The sequence below is a fragment of the Amblyomma mixtum genome, chromosome 3 (genome assembly GCF_055824585.1).
Source record: "Amblyomma mixtum isolate Tamu chromosome 3, ASM5582458v1, whole genome shotgun sequence".
Classification (NCBI taxonomy): domain Eukaryota; kingdom Metazoa; phylum Arthropoda; class Arachnida; order Ixodida; family Ixodidae; genus Amblyomma; species Amblyomma mixtum.
Genome location: NC_143014.1, coordinates 252,264,554 through 252,285,883, shown reverse-complemented (window position 1 = coordinate 252,285,883; position 21,330 = coordinate 252,264,554). Strand labels below are relative to the sequence as shown.

Genomic DNA, 21,330 nt, shown 5'->3' with positions numbered 1-21,330 from the left:
TTTAGTGACTGTAAGGAGATAGCGCCACCCAGCGGCGTTCGTGAGGAGAAGACAAAGCACGAGGAGCGCGTGCGGAGGGGAACGCGGGGCAGGTCGAAGAGGATTACGGGGCAGAGAAGAGAAGAGCGCGGTGGGCGACGGACGTGGACGAGTTCTGCTGGCTCCCCGAGTTCCGGGCTTGGGCCTTAGCCGCAGACGTCCGGGCCACCAGACCTGGACATCCATCGTCGAGAGCCTCAACCACCAGGCCCAGGCGCCACTCTTCTCCGTCCATCCGTCAGCTGCTCCACACAGGCCGCCTCTGGCGCCTACGTGTCCTTTTTCCGGGATACCAGACCTGGAAACCGTGCCGGGAACCCACGAACGCTGACGCTGCGGTAGCGTTGCATCGACGTTGGAACGCCAAGAGACTCCTTGACTGCCCGACACCCAGCCAGTCCTCTCCGCTCGTTGCTCGAATAAGACAAGTAGTGTGAACTTTCCTCTTTGACTCTTTTTCCCTGTATTGTCCGTAAGCATTTTGTTCTGTTCCCCCGCGTGTTTTTCCTGTGTTGTTGTTGCGTTGTTCTCTGGTTCCTTTCCTTTTTTCTCGCTCATATTGAAATTGGTTTTCCTTTTTGATAAAATCCGCCTCGTTTATTGTTTGTACTTTTGTGTTTATTTAAAATAAGACCTGCAATCTCACAGAGTCCTCACAAATTTGGCGTCCACTACGACAGGACGAGGTCGGTTTTTATTTATTTGCCTGTTGTGTTAATTTAGGAACAATATGAGCGCTTCAGATTTGGTTGCGTTAGGCGAGCGCATGGGCTTGTGCGGCGCGGAGTTACGAGCATGGGTGGAGGACGAGCTTCGTAAGGCACGGGAAGAGAGAGCCGCGGAGCGTGAAGCTGCTAAGCAGAAATTGGAATTAGAGGCACGGAATTTAGAGGCGGAGCGTGAGGCTGCGAAGCAGAAACTGGAGTTAGAGGCACGGAATTTGGAGTTAGAGGCACGGAATTTGGAGACGGGGCGTGAAGCTGCGAAGGAACGTTTGGAGTTAGAGGCGCAGAACTTGCAGCTACAAATAAGGCTCAAGGAGGGTGGCGCAAATCCTCCGAGTGACCGTGGAGAACGTAGCGTCTCATCGGCCAGCTCCATCAACCCGCACAGCCTCATACCACAGTTCAATGAAGCGCGGGATGACCTCGATGCCTACTTAAAGAGATTTGAGCATGTGGCCACGGGGCAGGGTTGGCCAAAAGAAAAGTGGGCAACGGCGTTGAGCTTGTGCCTTGGTGGCGAAGCACTTAGGGTCTTCGGTCGGCTCTCGCCTGAGGATTCCGTGGACTATGACAAAGCGAAGCTTGCCTTGCTTCAGAGGTTTAGGTTCACCGCGGAAGGTTACCGAGAGAAGTTTCGCCAGAGCAAGCCCCAGGATGGAGAAACGGCCTCGCAATATGCTGCCAGGTTGTTTAGCTTCTTTGACCGTTGGGTCGAGATGCGGGGTGAAGGCCGCACTTTTGAGGTGGTTCGCGAGATGGTCGTGAGCGAACAATTTCTGAACAACTGTCATTCTCGTTTAGCCCTTTTCTTAGGTGAGCGGGAGGGCAAGACAGTTGCCAAGCTGGCGGAGGCTGCCGACCATTTTCTCGAAGCACAGCGGCAAAGTAACTTGTTGGTCTTTAAAGAAAAGGGGGAGCACACGATAGGTAAAGCCAAAGACGAGATTTCAGGTCCACAGTCTCGCCTTCGGTGTTTTCTTTGTGACAAGACTGGGCACAAGGCGTCGGATTGTCGGACAAAGCCGAAGCAATTGTATTGCACCTGGTGCCGCGAGGTAGGACATGATGCCCAGTCGTGCAAAGCTAAGAGGCCAGGAGACCGTGAGGAGTCCTCCTGTTGCATGACACCTCGATACTCACATCCCGATAACCCTGCAGAGGTAACGCGCGTAGAGGGCCAGTTGGGGGAGATGGTCTGTCATTCCAACCCGGTGGAAACTGCTATGCCCGTGGCGCACGGTGAGGTGTTCGGCCAGCATGGTTCGGTATTACGGGATACGGGCAGCACCGGTATTGTTGTGCGTGAGTCTCTTGTACCGCCAGCGGCACTAACAGGGAAAAAGGCTACATTATTCTTGGCCAATGGGACCCGTGTAGAAGTTCCGGAAGCGGAGGTGGTGATTTCTTCTCCATACTTCTCGGGTAAAGCCATCGCGCGCTGCTTGTCTACACCCTTATACGACATTATAATAGGCAATGTCCCCGGGGCTAAACCTCCATTCCCGGTTGACCCGACAGTTCTCACTGATCAGGCAGTTTCCCTTGCCATGACGGGTGCGGTCGATGTTCCTTCCCTTATGGTGACAGCAAAGGTTTCAGTGAATAGTAAAAGCCCCACTCTGAACACACTCCACTTGTCACGGCCGGAGTTTCGCCTCAAACAGGAAGAAGACCCGACCTTAGAGGTGTGTCGCAGGAAGTTGGGGCAAATATTTCATGGCAAGGGACAGACCGCCCACTCCTTTGATACTGATGACGGTGTTCTTTTCCGGTCGTACCAAGTGTGTCCCGGCCAGGTCGTTGAGCAAGCGGTGGTACCGAAGGGCTTACGCACGCAAGTTCTTAAGTTGGCACATAAGAATGCATTATCCGGCCATCATGGAATACGGCAAACAATAGCTAGGGTGCTCAATGAGTTTTATTGGCCCGGTGTACAGGCTGACATTAAGAGTTATGTCAGATCGTGTGACATGTGTCAGCAGACTGTGTCGAAGGCAAGGGAGAACAGAATGAATAACATCATAGGACGGGAACATGTAAAATCATGGTGGAAACCGAGGTCGGTGTGGAGAAAACGGTTTCACAAAGGAAAACGGAAGTACTAGCCGGAAAAGTTCTCGCGACGGTGAAGTGGTTTGATGTGAACAATGGAATACGGAAGAATGTAGCCCACACCTGTTCTTGTTGGAATTGTTTTTGTTTGTTCATGTTTGTTTTTGAGTGTCGGCTATCTACTTTTTATGCTTTCCGTGTTTCTTCGCCCTCTATGGACGCTTTACGTTGACTTTCCATGTGCTCTCTGTGCTGTGTGTGCGAAGGTCTGTGAACGCTTCGAACATTGACGACCGTTGTATTGTGTGTGGTGTGTAGTGTGCGCGCTGTGGTGCGGTGTTCTGTGTTGCGATCATCGAACGCGTCTGGTGTCGCTCTCCTGAAGTCGAGTTCTTTCCCTTGGAAAAAACTTCCGAAGAGGGGGCCTTCTGTAAGGAGATAGCGCCACCCAGCGGCGTTCGTGAGGAGAAGACAAAGCACGAGGAGCGCGTGCGGAGGGGAACGCGGGGCAGGTCGAAGAGGATTACGGGGCAGAGAAGAGAAGAGCGCGGTGGGCGACGGACGTGGACGAGTTCTGCTGGCTCCCCGAGTTCCGGGCTTGGGCCTTAGCCGCAGACGTCCGGGCCACCAGACCTGGACATCCATCGTCGAGAGCCTCAACCACCAGGCCCAGGCGCCACTCTTCTCCGTCCATCCGTCAGCTGCTCCACACAGGCCGCCTCTGGCGCCTACGTGACCTTTTTCCGGGATACCAGACCTGGAAACCGTGCCGGGAACCCACGAACGCTGACGCTGCGGTAGCGTTGCATCGACGTTGGAACGCCAAGAGACTCCTTGACTGCCCGACACCCAGCCAGTCCTCTCCGCTCGTTGCTCGAATAAGACAAGTAGTGTGAACTTTCCTCTTTGACTCTTTTTCCCTGTATTGTCCGTAAGCATTTTGTTCTGTTCCCCCGCGTGTTTTTCCTGTGTTGTTGTTGCGTTGTTCTCTGGTTCCTTTCCTTTTTTCTCGCTCATATTGAAATTGGTTTTCCTTTTTGATAAAATCCGCCTCGTTTATTGTTTGTACTTTTGTGTTTATTTAAAATAAGACCTGCAATCTCACAGAGTCCTCACAGTGACAGAGATGGCTGAGTGTGATAAAAGGGCCTTTAAGCTTGGGTTTTTTGAAGACAAAGAACAAAAGAGCAGGAAAGCAGAAATGGAAATACCGAAAAAGAAATGACCGAAATAAACAGAATAAAAACATTAACAAAAATATGATGGAATAGGTTTTGATTCTCAAAGAAAATTTTTAAATGCGGAGAAAACACTTCCATTGCTTCAACCGAGCATAGAAACACAAAGCATAGAACAACCGCTGAAGACAGGTGCAAAGTGAGTTTCTAGAATGTACTTCGAGCTGTCTCCTCCTTAACGAAGCGAAGCGGTATCTAAATAGAAAAAAAAATGTGTATTGTTTCTCGCTCAGCACAATTTGGACACAAAGAGGAGATGGCCACACCAGCCTTATATGCGCAAAAATTTAGCTGCGCAACACGACAACGTAGTCGGGTGAAGGAAACTTCAAGTTTTCGTGACCTTCAATCTTTATTCCTCCAAGGGATCAGAAGCTGCTGAGAATCATCTAGGGTACATCCCTCGCATTAAAGCGTAGGTACGCAACCTTGCCGCCGTAATGTTGCGCACAGTTTGTTGTTGTAGAGGTCAACGAAAGCACCACTCAGGGCTGTCTCTGCTAAAGCATCAGCAGGCTTATTAAAATGAAGGCCCCTAAGGGCGTGAACCAAAACGAACTGCACTGTTGGGACATCAGGAATGGTTTAGTTTATGGGGTTTAACGTCCCAAAGCGACTAAGGCTATGAGAGACGCCGTAGTGGAGGGCTCCGGAAATTTCGACCACGTGGGGTTCTTTAACGTTCACTGACATCGCAGAGTACACGGGCCTCTAGAATTTCTCCTCCAAAGAAATTCAACCGCCGCGGCCGGGATCGAACCCGCGTCTTTCGGGTCAGCAGCCGAGCACCATAACCACCCAGTCAAAACGCACTACAGGAATTTACGACAGAAAACTTCTGTAGTCTGTCGTATTTTGGGCATGTAGTATTTCTGTAGTCTGTCCTCTGTAGTCTGTAGTGTCGTACTTCTGTAGTCTGTCTTCTGTAGTGTAGTAGTTCTGTAGTCTGTCTTCTGTAGTGTAGTATTTCTGTAGTCTTTCTGTAGTGTAGTATTTCTGTAGTCTGTCTTCTGTAGTGACGTAATTCTGTAGTGTCGTATCTCTTTAGTCTGCCTTCTGTAGTGCATTTGTGTAGTGTGTTGTATTCCTGTAGTCATTACCAAGTACGCTTTATTTGTCAATTAATATGCAGCTATAGAGCAGCAGTCTGACTGAACATTCGATGCATTCCTGCAGTACAGCCAGCTATAAAAACACTTCACTTGGAGCAAATCGACTATTTATTTACATATATACAGAATTTTTCTTCAGCAGGTCTCTCTTGTTCACTGTCCTAGGTGAAGAAAAAGAACAGTGATATATATAGTATGCATACACAACAAATGCATGCAAATGTTACAAAAGTCATACAGTGGAATCTTGATTATGCATTCCCCTTTCATGCAACGATCCACATTTAACATCAAATTGGCACGGGCCCGACGTAAACCCATAGGAATAATGCATTAAAGCCTCAATTATACAACTGAAGAATATGCACACGCCGCTTCATACGATGGCTGGCGGGAACCGTCCGGAATGGGAGAGACATTGGCATGCAGAGCACTTTACTGACAGAAGTGACGTCAACCAAGCTGTTTCCAGATAGAAATCAAGATGCAGACGTGCATGCAACGTGTGACCAAGTGCATCATGGCCTGTAATGACTGTTCTGCCAACGGCTCAGAATGAGTCCGTGCATGCAACCCGCATCTATCAGTGCGAGGTGGTCCGCCTGGCCCGTTTTTCCGCGCGCTTCACTTACGAAGACGTTGCGGGAATAAAAACTGCACGTTCATACCACCATAAAGTTATTGTAGAGGCGGTAAAAAGAGTAGACATTTCTGTGATCGCTGGTGGCTAGTTCAAAAGCGCTTCTCGCTACACCTTGAGTAAAGGACATGTTAGGCCTACAACACCAAGCAAGCGGTGTACTGTCAGCCGGCAGAACGCACATCACTGCAGAAATCGTGCCAAAGGTGGACATTGCGCTTTCTTTTTTCCTTTAAGATACAAATTCTTAGTACAACATGAACTGGTGGGCGAGTTGGTCTGACATATCTTAGTGAAGCAGCGCAACTGCACAAGGCCAAGGGAAGAAGGGGACAAACAGCGCTGAACTGACAACAAATGTTTATTCCGGATGCTAACAGCATATATATACTCTTTTGCACCTTAGAAAAAACAAAGATACAGAGAGCAGCAGAAAGTATCAATCCCAGTCATTGTGCGCATGCAGCTGTATCGCGTGTACATCGATCATTTGAAATCAGGAAGTTGTGCTCTTTCACCGAGATGGCAACGGAAGGAGTGCTGATACAATTCACACCCAGCTTCATGATCTCAGATGCCTCAATAATCTCTCGTGTAAGCTTATCCTTGTGTTTGGTAACAACTTGGCTGTTTTTGAATTCTCGGTAACATGAACAGTCACGACAGTGAGTACCTATGTGGCGGGCCGCGTTCTTGACATTGTTTGCATGCTCTTTAAGTCTTTCATTAAGACACCGGCCAGTTTGGCCGATGTATGACCCACCACACTTCAACGGGACTGAGTACACCACGTTGTCTTGGCATGGCACATACTTCATCCTGTGGTTTTTCTTGCAATTATGACCAGATTCCGATCTTTTATCCGGGCGATTAACTCTCGCACACAAGCCACTCAGTCTGACAGGAGCCGGAAAAACAACATCTACTCCAGCCTTTTTGCCTATTCTCTTCAAATTGTGGGACACAACATGAACATAAGGTATTACTGCCAGATTTTTTTGCTTGGAATGGGGGACAGCTTTGCCCTCCTTCAGCTTTTTCAATATCCCTTCTGCTACTGATGCCAGAATATGAAGGGGGTATTTTGCGTCTGTTAGCCTATCAACCTGATTGGAGAAACTAAATTCAAACTTGTGTGGGCAGGATTTTTGCATGGCATTTTGAAAGCATGACGCCACAATGCCTCTTTTAACAAGCTTCGAATGGGCTGAGCTGTATGGAAGTAAGGGCTTTTTACCCCTAGGATCAAATGCCCAGCATACATGGAAATCAGTAAAATATAAGGTCAGATCAAGGAACTTAATGCGATCATTCACAGCCACTTCATGCGTAATTTCCAGCGGCGAAAGCACTTCACAGAATATCGCGCACAGGTCATTCACTTCCGCAGCGAAGCTAGCCGGGTCACAATCTAGTAAAATTAGGTAATCATCTACATATCTGAACAGTCTTGCAACTTTTGAGCTCATGAGTGATTGTCCGAGTGCCCTGTCAAGCTTAGCAAGGAACATGTCACTTAGCAATGGAGCGATGCAAGATCCTATGCAGATCCCATTCTTTTGAACTGTTTTTATTCAAAAGAATGGGATCTGCATAGGATCTTGCATCGCTCCATTGCTAAGTGACATGTTCCTTGCTAAGCTTGACAGGGCACTCGAACAATCACTCATGAGCTCAACAGTTGCAAGAGTGTTCCGATATGTAGATGATTACCTAATTTTACTAGATTGTGACACGGCTAGCTTCGCTGCGGAAGTGAATGACCTGTGCGCGATATTCTGTGAAGTGCTTTCGCCGCTGGAAATTACGCATGAAGTGGCTGTGAATGATCGCATTAAGTTCCTTGATCTGACCTTATATTTTACTGATTTCCATGTATGCTGGGCATTTGATCCTAGGGGTAAAAAGCCCTTACTTCCATACAGCTCAGCCCATTCGAAGCTTGTTAAAAGAGGCATTGTGGCGTCATGCTTTCAAAATGCCATGCAAAAATCCTGCCCACACAAGTTTGAATTTAGTTTCTCCAATCAGGTTGATAGGCTAACAGACTCAAAATACCCCCTTCATATTCTGGCATCAGTAGCAGAAGGGATATTGAAAAAGCTGAAGGAGGGCAAAGCTGTCCCCCATTCCAAGCAAAAAAATCTGGCAGTAATACCTTATGTTCATGTTGTGTCCCACAATTTCAAGAGAATAGGCAAAAAGGCAGGAGTAGATGTTTTTTCGGCTCCTGTCAGACTGAGTGGCTTGTGTGCGAGAGTTAATCGCCCGGATAAAAGATCGGAATCTGGTCATAATTGCAAGAAAAACCACAGGATGAAGTATGTGCCATGCCAAGACAACGTGGTGTACTCAGTCCCGTTGAAGTGTGGTGGGTCATACATCGGCCAAACTGGCCGGTGTCTTAATGAAAGACTTAAAGAGCACGCAAACAATGTCAAGAACGCGGCCCGCCACATAGGTACTCACTGTCGTGACTGTTCATGTTACCCAGAATTCAAAAACAGCCAAGTTGTTACCAAACACAAGGATAAGCTTACACGAGAGCTTATTGAGGCATCTGAGATCATGAAGCTGGGTGCGAATTGTATCAGCACTCCTTCCGTTGCCATCTCGGTGAAAGAGCACAACTTCCTGATTTCAAATGATCGATGTACACGCGATACAGCTGCATGCGCATAATGACTGGGATTGATACTTTCTGCTGCTCTCTGTTTCTTTGTTTTTTCTAAGGTGCAAAAGAGTATATATATGCTGTTAGCATCCGGAATAAACATTTGTTGTCAGTTCAGCGCTGTTTTTGTCCCCTTCTTCCCTTGGCCTTGTGCCGTTGCGCTGCTTCACTAAGAGATTCTTAGTACAGATACTGCTACCTGCTTCTGCGTAGTGACAGCGGTTTTAGAGAAAGTTTGAACAGAAAGACATGTCGCTGGCATGGCCGTATACTGTGCACTGCACATCTCCGAAGGGTTGTAGTAGTCATATTCCTGGCGCGTCGTTCATATTTTTTCGAGATTCATCCGACATCTACTTAATGTGCAGGAACAGAGCGCTCGCCTGCCTTGTCTAAAGCCGCCTCTTCCACGCTGAAAAGCCTGGCTGCGTGCGGTCTCAGAACAGTCTGCTAATGTGGTCCATAAGTGCTGTTAACAGTCTGGTTCATAAATATAATCTTCTGTGCGTCATCTCAGTAGCAGACTATCCTTAAGCAGAACTTGGGTAAAGCAGTATCTCACTATAGTAGGCAAATTACAGTGCGATTTGCAGGTTATTCCAGTGCCTAAGTGTACCATACAGACAGTTAGGAAATACAGTCAAGTTACGAGTTTTGTAAGCACATGAGCTTACCCAATCTATTCATGCATATAACAAGAGACTATTGGCTTTAACAGATACTTACCGCCGCAGGCCACAGCACTTCTGTGCCAGGTAGCGCGTCACCTTCTTGTGGTACTTTTGGAGATCCTCAGCCGAGCAACCCTTCAGCTTCAAATAGTGCCAGAAGGAATCTGCACAGATGGGGTAATAAGTAATGTTAGTGTGGTTGAATATAAAAAATGAGCAGATCGAATAATGAGCATTAATACACCTAACATAGGTTGTCAGTTCGAATCCGTGCTGCAAGAAAGGCTCTAACTTAACTAGTAAGTTTATGCTGCACGACAGGCTGAATCGTATGACACCATCTGGTACATTCATGCCAAACGGCTCACCCACTAATTTTACAGGAATGTCGTGACTAAGCAGCCAGACTTTAATGCCTGCCAGACAGATATACATATACTGATCGATATAGTTTAGTTTCGAGCTGTGGTGCTCGAGCATCACACTGCCACCTGCTATTATTTTATTCCATTATCTAACCACCTCGGCTCCCATGGCAACTACTGGGATACACTGCTGCATTGGAGGCTGCCAACTTGGGTTCTATCCGTGGAATCAGCACAACTCAGGCTCAAAACGCAACCAGGCTGAGAACGCAACGCAATGCTCTAAAATTACTACCTCGGGCTAATAGCTCTGGGAGCAAAGCTTCACACACTGATGCATAATATTATACTTCAGATACACCCAGCAAAGCAGTAGAGAGAAAAGCCCTTTGATGAATAACAAAATTTAGCTGGAGTTTAAAAACCCACTTGCACTCTGCGTAGGTTTGGGACTTGGGGGAAAAAGAGAGGTGCAGGAAATTGCAAAGGTTTTCAAGCAATTTCAACAAAATTTCAAAAATTATACAGCCCCTGAATTAGGGATGGCATACATCAAAGTGGTGACAAATGGAGTGACAAAGTTCCTTACACAGTGTGTGCACTGATGAGGAATGAGGAGGATTTGGTGTTTAACTGGAAGATTAACAGCAAATAAAGTTTATTGCGCATATCTGCTGCCTATGAAAGGCTAACCGCCGAATTCAGAAGTGCGCCTCAACTCGATACTCCGTCTCCACTCTGTGGAGTGGAGAAAACAACTGCTCTTCCATTTGATGGGCAGTTAGGATTGAAGAATGCCACTGGGCATTTCTTCAGACAAGGAGCTGCTCTAGAGACCTTCTTCCAACTGCCGTCCCGCGAGGAAGCATGAAAGGCAAATGATGATGAGAATAAGGCGAAAAATTGCCTTTGGCTACAAAAAAGCATGGCATGGCTATTAAGTGTCTGTTTTATCACGCTGCACCACCTTAAGAACACAAAGAACCTCATCGTTTATTAGCCTAGTAAAACATCTTTTGCAAGCTGCCTGACGAAAGCAACAGAGAAAAACTACCGGAAACGCTTGCACATCTGGCAACCTTTGCCACCAATGATGTAGCGTCTATGTAGGCATTTACGAATGGTGTAAAAACTGCCGTTCGTCAACTTGTGGGAGGTTTCGCTGGCCTGCAGAGGCCAGCGGCGAAGCTGAGAAGTACCAAAATGGGTTTGGATTTATGGGGTTTAATGTCCCAAGTGACTCAGGCTATGAGGGATGCCATAGTGAAGGGCTCTGATAATTTCATCCACATGGGGTTCTTTCACGTGCACTGACATCGCACAGTACACAAGCTTCCAGCATTTTGTCTCCATCAGAATGCGACTGCCGCGGCCAGGATCGATCCTGTGTCTTTGAAGTCAACAGCTGAGCACCGCAACCCCTGCGACTGCTTCATCATCAAATTATGCATTACATAAATGACACTGCATCACAGAAAAGGACTAACAGTCATGGCCAAACTGTAGTTACAGCCAAAAGTTGGCACCGTGAACCTGCTCCCCACATCCAAAAGCTTAGACAGCTTCAGCCAACACACAGGAATCAGATTGTCTCCCAAACCCCATGACACTGCCTCCCAAAGAAGGTGGCAGCCAATAAATGGGCAACAAAAAAGTAAACTGTGGGTAACAACTTGAACGTCTTGCATCACGCTACAAGGTGATGTGAAATTTGAGGAAAGGCCCCAAGAAGCACATAATTTTTAGATTTTCAGAGCACTCTTAGCCCTTTAAATGCCAAATGTTTTCCTAAAAAACATGCCAGAAATTTTAAGCAATCAATTTTTTTGTGTACATTATTCTTGAAGCCACTTCATTGCATACACATGGGTAGCTGCAGAGCAGTCAGCTCAATGCACGGATTGTGGTTGACAGCACTCAGACATACAGACAAGGGACAGAAACAAAAAAGATGATGGCACAGGCACTGAACTTAAAACTTTTCCCAGAACTGCCGACATAGTGCATAAATACCCACACCACAGGCACCAACACGCAGCGATTTATGCACTCGTGGTAACAAGAAGTGGTATGAGAAGTAGTGGAAAAACAACAAAAGCTAGAAGCAAAAACCAGAGGACACAGCACAGGATAAAACCAGAACAAGGTGAGAGAAAAATTTATAAGCAAGTCATTTTTAAAAGACTGCCAACAGTGGATAGGTTTGACCGAAAGAATATTTAAGAATTGGTCTGATAAAATGGAACTAAAAAACCTTATACACAAACACAGACCAAGCGCAGTGAAAAAAAAATGAAGGAGAAATGGCAAGAAAAAACACGCAATAGAAGCAAAATGGCGATTGGGTAAGCAAACGAGAATTAAGCAACAAGCGAAGGTGAAGTGTGCTAAAAATTAAAAGGATAAAAGGGGAATAAAAACACGCATGAGCCACAAAGGTGAAGCCAACAATTAAGATGGTTAAAAGTGGAAGATGACGTACAGTGAAGCCGAGAGATAAAATATAAAAAAGTGAAATTCAATAACCAGTATGAAGGCAAAAATCAAGGAAAAACACCAAAAGAGGGAAGTTGGCAGAAGAGGCAAGGCATGTAACACACATGTAGAACCAGGGCTAGATCAAGTACGTCCACAAAGAAAGGCAATCCTCCGAGTGAAACCAAGCGTGTTCTTTACATTCACCCCGGAGCCTGAAAATCTCTGCGGCTTCCACCATTGCATTGCGTCAGCTTATTACAGGGCTCTATTAACACAGTGGCTTTCTCGAACTTTGGGCAGCATGGCTTTTTTGCGTCCCATTATCAGCAGTGGACTTGCAGGTACCTAAGAGATGTACCCGATAAATCAGTGTAATGCTCTCTTAGCCTTCCATTGATGCCAATGTATACCTTGCAGCAAGAAAAAGGGATTGAGAAAGCACTTCTTGTGCATGCCACTAAGGGTTTCTGCGCAATGCAGTGCAGCCTGTTTCTTTTTTCTTTTTCATTGACGATCCTAGAGAGGTGTGATAGGTGATCGGGGGGGGGGGGGGGGCGGCAGCAAAAAAAGCATCTACTCTATCTCTCGAATTTTCTAAAGGTAAATTTCACAGAACCTTAAGAAAATCGGAGAGAAAGCAGGAGTAGACATTGCCTTTTCTGACCCCCTAGCACCTATTGCAGTTGGGGAATCCTAAATGAAAAAAAAAAAAAGACGCTGCACCACGCAGCACAGAAAACCCTTAGCGCCATGCGCGGAGGGCATTTAATCAATCCTTTTGTCTTGCGGCAAGGTATACATTGGCATCAATGAAAGGATAAGGGAGCATAAGATTGATTTATCGGGTACATTTCTCGAGAATCTGCCAGTCGGAAAGAGCAAAACCACAAAACTATCACACAGAGGCAGGTGACAACACAAGGCCGTACTGACAACTGAAAATTTATTGAACAGCAGTGCTTATATAGACAAGTCACGTGTGTAATCTGCAAACAACCGTAAAGAGGCAAAAAAATTCAATGGCAACCATAGAGCTGAGCAAATATGACAATCACCTGCTCAAAAACGAAACAAAAACAACTGGGGGAAACACAGACAGAAACGCTAATTTTCCTGAAAAATGAACACAGTAGGCGTGCTGACACACTTATCTGGCTCTGACCTCAAGATGGCAACAGCCTCGACAATTTCTCTTTCCAACTGCTTCTTTCTTCATCCAATAATCTGTGTGCAGTTCAGTTTGGGATAGCAGTCTACAATGAGACAGTGAGTGGGACGGCAAATGCCTCCGGGTCTACTCAAGGAACACGCATACTCTTGCAAACAAATGTGTAAACATCTACCACTTTGGACGATATAAAACTGGCCACAGCTGAGGGGAATCTCGTACAACATGCCCATTGGCGGTACTTTTTGAATGCCTCATGCCATGGGCAACGGGGGTGGTGGTGTACACGATTCCTCTCAGCTGTGGTCGATTTTATACCGGCCAAATTGGTAGATGGTGAAACACTCCCTTGCAAGAGTATTAGCATTCCTTGGGTAGGCCCGGACGACCTTGCCTGCCTGTCCACTGTCCCAGTTGTAAAGACGGTTAACCTAAACTGAACTGCACATTATTATTGGATGAATAAAGGGCCAGTTGGAAAGAAATTCTCAAGGCTGTTGCCATCCTGAGGTCGAAGCCAGATAGGTGGGATAGCACGCCTTCTGTGTCCATTTTTCAGAAAGAATTGGAATTTGTTTCCCTCCCTAGGTTGTTTTTGCAATGATTGTTTGCAGATTACATGCGCAACTGATCCATATGAGCACTCATTTCTTCAATAAATGTTCAGTTGTCGTACCGCCTTGTGTTTTGCCTGCCTTTGTCCCATTCTGTTTTGCGGTTTTTCTAACGATTTCCAACCAACTGGCCTACAAGCACGTCCTAAATCTGCAAGTCCATTGCCAAAACTGTGACCGAAAAAAGCCATGCCACCCATGTTCGAAAAAGTGCCATTGTGTTAAAAAAGCACCAGAATAAGCCGACATGACGAACTGGTGGGAGCCGCCGGGATTTTGAGGCTCGAGGATTAATGGGCAAGAACACCCTCAGAAAAAAAGATTGCCTTTCTTCAGGATGTTTGACCTAGCCCTGGTTTTAAAAACATCTTGCATGCCTTGACTTTTCTGCCAACTCCTCTATTTTCGCGTTTTTGTTTGCTTTTATCTTTCATACTCATTGAATTTCATATTTTGATATTTTATCTCTCTCGTTTTTACAGTAGCTCATCTTCCTCCTTTAGCCATGTTAATTCTTGGCTTCACCTTTGTTGCTCATGTGCATTTATTCCCCTTTTATTCTTTCAGTTTTTTAGCTCACTTCACCTTTGTAGACCAATTCTTGTTTGCTTGCCCAATCACCATTTCCTTTTCACGGCATGTTTTTACTTGCATTTTACTTTTATTTCACTGCCCTTGATCTGTGTTTGCATGTAGTGTTTTAGTTCCGTGTTATCAGACCAGTACTTGAAAATTTTGGTCAAACCGTTCCACTGTTTCACGTGCTGGTGGTCTTAAAAATGACTTGCTTAAAACTATTCCTTTAACCTTGTTATGGTTTCATCCTTCCCTGCTCTATAGTCTTGGTTTCTGTTTCTAGTTTGTGTTGTTTTCCCACTATTGGCCATATCACTTATTGTTGCCACGAGTGCATAAAATTGCCACCTGTTGGCGCCTGTGTTTTGGTTATATATGCAGTGTTTCGGTGATTCTGGAATAAATCTGTAGTCAGCACCTGTGCCCTCATATTTTTTCTTTCTGACCCCAGTCTGTGTTTCTAAGCTCTGTCAACCACAAAGGATCAGACCAACTAGACCGACAGCTTGTCCTATTCAAGCTCAATGCGTACTTTTCAAAGAAATGCTATGGCGAAAACACTGTACTTACAGTAAAGCCTGCTTGACTGAGCGAATACCACTGGCAATTCGCAAATTCCCAGCCTGCTCCTGATTGCTGGCTCAAGCCGCACGCAACTTTGTGGCTTGCACGACTTCCACGCAACTCTTGGTCCCTTGAAACTGAAACATAGAGGGATGAGTGAGAGATATCAGATTTAATATGCTTGTATTGCTGCAATGACTAAGAAAAAACGATATTTTCCATAAGAACAATTATTATTTCACACTAGCTTCGCAGAGTAAACCTCGTTTATCACGACCTCGTTAACACTGACATACTGCACAGTCCCAGCCTGACTGCATCTAGTTCTATGGTGTCATATGCTTGTTAGCTATGAGCCCTTGGCCTTGCACCGGTTAATACAGACAACCACGGAATGGGCAATCAGCTCCGACCTTTTGAGTCATAGATACTCACAAGCTCAGTGGTCCCAGGGGTTCTAGAAATATTGGCAGGGCGACACAGTAACAAGCATTCCGCACCACTTGCTCTCGCTTCATTGCAAAAAAACTCTCACAGCAGACCTGTCCTCCATTTTGCAGTGTGAAAATAATCAAATTCAAAGCATGCACACAAAATGTGGACCTCTCTTCGAACAGAGCTTCAGAAATACGGGTATAATTATTGTAATTAAACCTACCTGCAGTTTTCAATTTATCCTAAAATTTTATGCAACTCGACAAGCAATAAGCATTAAAAAGGAATTAAAATAGCCAGCACTGTTTAAACAATATAGCTACGAAGAAATACGAGACGTATCCACTACTCTCCAGTGGTTCTTTAGCTTCATGCATTATCAATCTACACTTTCTTACAGGCACATTTGCACGCGAAACTTGGGTTTAACCCAATCTTGATGAATCTTTCTGGAATGCAACAATCAGGAGAAACCAGTTTTACTCAAAAACAAAGGGCCCTATACAATGCATCACAAGGCCGGCTAGGCGCACTCAAGACTACAGCCCCTTCCACAAGTCTCCAATTTGCCTGTCCTCTACAAGTTGCAGGATCCCTGTCCACTGCTTGTCGAATTTCGCTATCCCGCCTTGCTAGTTCTCCCACTGCCCTTCTCAAACTCTTGGAATTCTGTTGCTCTAGCAGATCATCAGCTATTGTATTATTTTTTGTTTTAGCACTACACACTCCATGCCAACAATGCTGGATAATGTACTTTAAATAGGTTTGTAGAGCGTGCAAGTGGCTTGCAGCTTGACGAATAGGTGAGAAAAAAACGCGGAGCCTGACAAATAGGTGTGAAAAAAACGTGGGTTATTTGGAAGAAATGGGCTTGGGCAGGAGATGTAATGCAAAGGCAAGATAACCAGTGGTCCTTAAGAGTGATAGAGTGGATTCCAAGAGAAGGGAAACGTAGCAGGGGGCAGCAGAAAGTTAGGCGGGCGGATGAGATTAAGAAGTTTGTGGGGATACGGTGGCCACAACTGGCGAAGGACAGGGTTAATTGGAGAGACATGGGAGAGGCCTCTGCCCTGCATTGGGTGTTAGACTGATGATGATGACAACCTGGTGAATTTGCCTCGCAACAACCGCTGCAGCCTGATATTTTGTAGAGCAGCACAATAGCCTTCATTTTTTGAGTGGTGAAGTATTCAGCATTTTGTTTCAACCATGAGTGTAAAGGGAAGACATTTTATGTTGCACAAAATGAAGGAATTACATGCATACCGGGCTTTGGAAGAATGCCCTGTGGACATTACAAAACACTGCCATCCTTGCTTTATCTCTGCCAGGTAACAAAATTCATTATTCTCCAAATACTTTGGACAAAGACAAGCTGCCGTGCACTCATTCGAGCTCAGTGGACTTTCCCTCAAACCAATCTTCAGTAAATAATATCAGGATTAGGCAAAAGTAACTGTAGTGTATTTCAGTGAGTCAGTGCCTTTTACAGAAAGTTTTGGAAACAGAAAAGTTTATGAGCTTTGTGAGCACATGATTGCCCAATCTATTTACATAGTCAAATGGGAAATTTGCCTTCCTATTCAATTTATGCACATTCAAACAATATTTACCGCTGTAGGCCACATCAGTTCTGTACCAGGTAGCACATGCCAAAAAAAAGCCTTGATAGCATAATAAGTAATGTGTGGTTGACTATAGAACTTAAAATCTAGGCCATATCTCTTGGATCTAATCTTGACATATTTCTGCATAATACTATACTGCAGATACAAAAAGCAAAGCAATAGAGAGAGACAGAGAAACTTTGCTAATGAAATGAACAAAATATTTACTTAAAATCACTGACCTGTTACTCAGCATGAGGGAGGAAATAAGAGGGAAAGACGAAGGAAAACAGGTGCAGAAAATTGTTAACGTTTAGAAAATAATAAATTTAAACAATTTTTGGAAATGATGTATCCATTACTTTACTTGGTTTTAAAGGGTTTAATGCCACAAAGCGGCGCAGGCTATACAGGGCGCTATTGTAGAGGACTGGAAAATTCTTTAGGTGTGCTGACATCACACGGTACCTGGGCCTCTAGCATTTCGTCTCCATTGAAATGAGACTAGTACAGCTGGAATCAAAACTGGCTGGAATCGAACCTGCCTCTTCCGGGTCAGCAGCCAAGCACAATAACCACTCAGCCACCATGACGGCTCCCATTTGGGGTGACATGCATCAATGTGGTGACTGACGGGGCTGACAAAGTTCACTTCAGAGAGGGTGTGCATTGATGAGGTTATATAGTTCAATTCTCCCTGTGCCACATAATTAGACAGGTAAAAATTTATTATGAGCATATGCTGCCTATGGCAGGCCAAGAGATGTAAGACACAAAGCATATGTCCATAAAATGAAAGCAAGAAGAGCACAATTTCCTGCTGTGAGTAACCGCTCCACTATCCAAAAGGATAGCCAGCTTCTTTAAAAAATGTATGTCCTGCCTATGTCCATTTATGATTCCCGCTCAGATTTTAATTCGCATTTATTTCCAACCAACTCAGTTCTCTCCCAATCTCCTATCATTAACCCTATGATTTTCCTGAGTGGTTCACCGCACTGTTCTCAATTTTAAGCCCTTTGTAAAGTACCCCACTTTTCCCGACAGCTTAGCAAAGGCAAAGCAGTTTAAAATTTCTTTTTGAGCATACTGCAAGGTGCTGCTCGTAACTTCTGAGTGCATGCCTAAGGCAATAAACCCCTTTCTTATTCTCCCAACCATTTCTTTCAAATGCTCTATATCTGTGCATGACCTGGCCGAGGTGTATTCTGTTTCGACTTCCAGTACCTTACTGCATTTCATAAAATGGCCTCTTTCCTGATTATTAAGTATTGATTTAGATCTCATTTTCACACTGAGTATTGATGTCCTCAATCATTTGCAAGAATTCATCACTTATACTACAACTCACCATTAATACTACAATAACATGAAATCAAATATAACTGAGCGGTTCTCCATGAGTCTTCGCATTTCCTGAACCAACCTGCTGCTATGCAGAGAGGGTCACCTCGTCTAACATCATCACATCTTGTTCAGGGTATGTGGGTTGTGCAAAGTAAACAACCGTTGATTTCAGGTCACTGCAGTCAAAACTACAAAGTAGCTGGTGCAATGAAATGTTAGTTCTAAGAAGGTCTGCTCGTTTTTTTTTATGCGGGCCCAAGTGAACACAGGCTAAACTGCATGCTGTTTGATGTCAGTGCAGGATAAAGATCCCCAGGTGGCCAAAATTATTCTGCAGCCCTCTGCTACGGCACCTCTTTTCTTCTTTAACTCCCTCCTTTATCCCTTCCCTTGCATCATTGTTCAGGTGCCTATCAAGATGTGAGACAGTTACTCTGTCACTTCCTTGGCTCAAAAACCAATTTTAAATTTTTCAAGGATACTTTCAAGAATGTAGAGGTACAAACTGTACAGTATAACCACATGCCACAGCAATAAACCAGCAATACATCTGCGCTGACAGGAGCTTGCCAAGTACGCTGCAAGGATGCTATGCCACGCAAGATTTGGTGTCATCATACAATGTTACTTTACTGACTGACATTTCAGTGTACAAGCAAGAAATACCATTAAAGTATTATTGTACAGCAGAACGTTTTTAAAAGATAAACAAACATTTTGGCCCTTTTAGAGGACACACATGCATAAAAGGCAACAGGTGTGGAATAGTCACTGCACCTGAAGCAGGCTCAACTTTATAATAACAGCACAGTGTCAAGAGCTACATGAGCGGCTATATTTCGTACAAATTTGCAGTTCATGTAATAAGCTGAGGTACTGCTGTAAAGTGCATGTAGAGTTCTGCATGCATTTTTAAACACAGCAGTGAGCCTATGTTGAAAATATTTTTCAAAACAGGCAGGTAAGGTATGCGTAACTGAAAAAGATAATTACCATAAATGGCTTGGAGGGATGGCACAGCTGAAGGCAGGAAGCACGCATGGCCCAGCAGATGCTGGCAGCTGGCAACTGCAGATAAATACGTCCCGACCAACAGCTGTCAGTGCCAGTGACAATGTCATGAATGAGGACAAAACAAACTGTCGACTGCTTCAGAAACTAAAATGAGGTATTAATATAGGAACACAAAAAGCAATGAGGTGGCCCATGACAAAATAAATAAGGAGATTGTATGTGAAACACCCATACACATTCTTTGAGTACATTTACATGACTGTCATAACCACATTGAAAGATGAGCTGGCTGGAATACCGCTTTATTTTTATGCATGATGAAAAGAGCCCAACTATTCGAATATAGCATGCGCAGGCTTTAGTTAATTACTATTAGGGTGCCTTGCACCAGCGTCTAATGTATTCTTAAATTGAACATAGCACCCAGTCGACCAGTTTACCTTGCATAAATGAGAAGAGAAAATGCAAAAGACATGCATTCAATACCAAGGAGCCCGATATCTCACGTCACAACTGAGCATGATACGAAAATTAGTAGTGCATTTAACAAATTGCACACAAATAAAAACAGCAAAACATTTGTTGAGTGGTAATGCAAGTAGGGGCAAGAGCAAAAAAAAAATACCGAAGAACACTGGTGAGTGAGGTGCAGGGAGGTCTGTGGGTAGGGTTCCGTGCCTGGGAACAGTTCCGAGCGCGGAGAACTGCTGCCGGCAGTCAACCAAGAATAAATAAGAGAAAGTGAAAATGAATAACAAACCATCACCAATTGCGAACGACCTGAAAGCGGGCCGCATAAGCGAGGCATACAGCAAAAAGCTTGAAATCCCAAATAAGTGTGCAGTTGCATCCCCAGCAGTTCAGTGCCCTGAAGGAGAGGAAGCATGGACGCCTACAGTTCAGGGAAGACACAAGAACGACCTAACTGACATAATATTGCCAAATTCTGTTCCAATGGGGAAGCACAGATAAAAAGTTTACAAATGACTAGTACATATGCGCCAGCCTTCCACATGCGATCACTGTCTTCAAAATAATTTGCATGACGAATATTAAGAAGTAAGCACTGATCCGATGAGCACCAACACCGAGCAAAACCATCCGTCGTCTGTTCGCAGTTCGCCTAGCGCGAGTGCTTCATCGCGCAGCACTGCCGCTCATAATAATCTTCTAAATAGCACAAATCCATCCGATGGGTACCAGTCGCGAGCAAAATCACCCGTTGTCAGTTCCCTCGCCTGTTCTCACCTGCCCACGCGAAAGCGCTCTCACCCGCGGCACTGATCGTCGTCTTCTACGCAGTACAAATCCATGCCAGTTGAATGTAGTAAACATTGCCTGTAGTTTTTCGCAGCGCTAGCAAGCGACCGCATAACTCTGTTGTGATCTCTGGTGGCATTTTTATTTACCACGGCACCTGAGTACTAAACGCAGACATAGACTATGAAGCAAGACTTGTCACGCAGGCTATACGTCCGTTCTTTTCAGGCAACGCATTATAGCTGAGGCAACCGCACGCAGACTGCCTCTACTGCCATCCCTATATAGCCGCACACTAATAACGCGTGTGAATACAGATCAGTAATAGAGAAGCGGTGACGGTACTCACCAATCATGCAGCTCATCCAGGCTTAGTAAAACCGCGCCGTCGTCTTCATTGCCTTTCCAGATGACAAGACGTCGTAGCGCTGCCTTTCTTCATGGCTTTGCCCGTCCAAACTCACCGATGTTGACTGGGCGTAATACTCGTCGTTGGCTTCCAAAACACACTTCTGTTCATCACACATGTCCGCCGCACAAGCACTCAAACAATGTCATGAAAAGCCAAATAACACAAAACGTGAGGCAACGCACGCACTGACATGGCGCCGGCGCCAGCGGCTTTGCCCTTGTTTTTGCGTCGTTGAAAAACTGCAACTCAAATGCGCTTTTTTACTACTAATATTTAAATTATGTTCAGAAAAAAAATATTTCAATTTTTCTAAATTTATTTTTTTATTAATTGCGAACA

At 45.1% G+C, this 21,330-nt stretch overlaps 1 protein-coding gene across 4 annotated transcripts; it reads right to left on the bottom strand.

The window, feature by feature from the left end:
• Window positions 1–9,176: 9,176 nt before the first annotated feature.
• Window positions 9,177–21,115, bottom strand: LOC149354359 (uncharacterized). 4 transcript variants are annotated; one of them, XM_089583292.1, is made up of 5 exons: window positions 20,929–21,115; window positions 19,945–20,026; window positions 19,299–19,373; window positions 14,923–15,053; window positions 9,177–9,315 (listed from the first exon to the last, which is right to left on the bottom strand). In XM_089583292.1, exons 1-5 carry the CDS (start codon window positions 20,942–20,944, stop codon window positions 9,203–9,205), a joined length of 417 nt encoding a protein of 138 aa, XP_089439418.1. In that variant the 5' UTR covers window positions 20,945–21,115; the 3' UTR covers window positions 9,177–9,202. The 4 variants fall into 4 exon arrangements, with proteins under 4 accessions (XP_089439418.1, XP_089439419.1, XP_089439421.1 ...); XM_089583293.1 differs by having other exon boundaries at window positions 19,945–20,023; XM_089583295.1 differs by lacking the exon at window positions 19,945–20,026 and having other exon boundaries at window positions 20,929–21,114.
• Window positions 21,116–21,330: the final 215 nt, after the last annotated feature.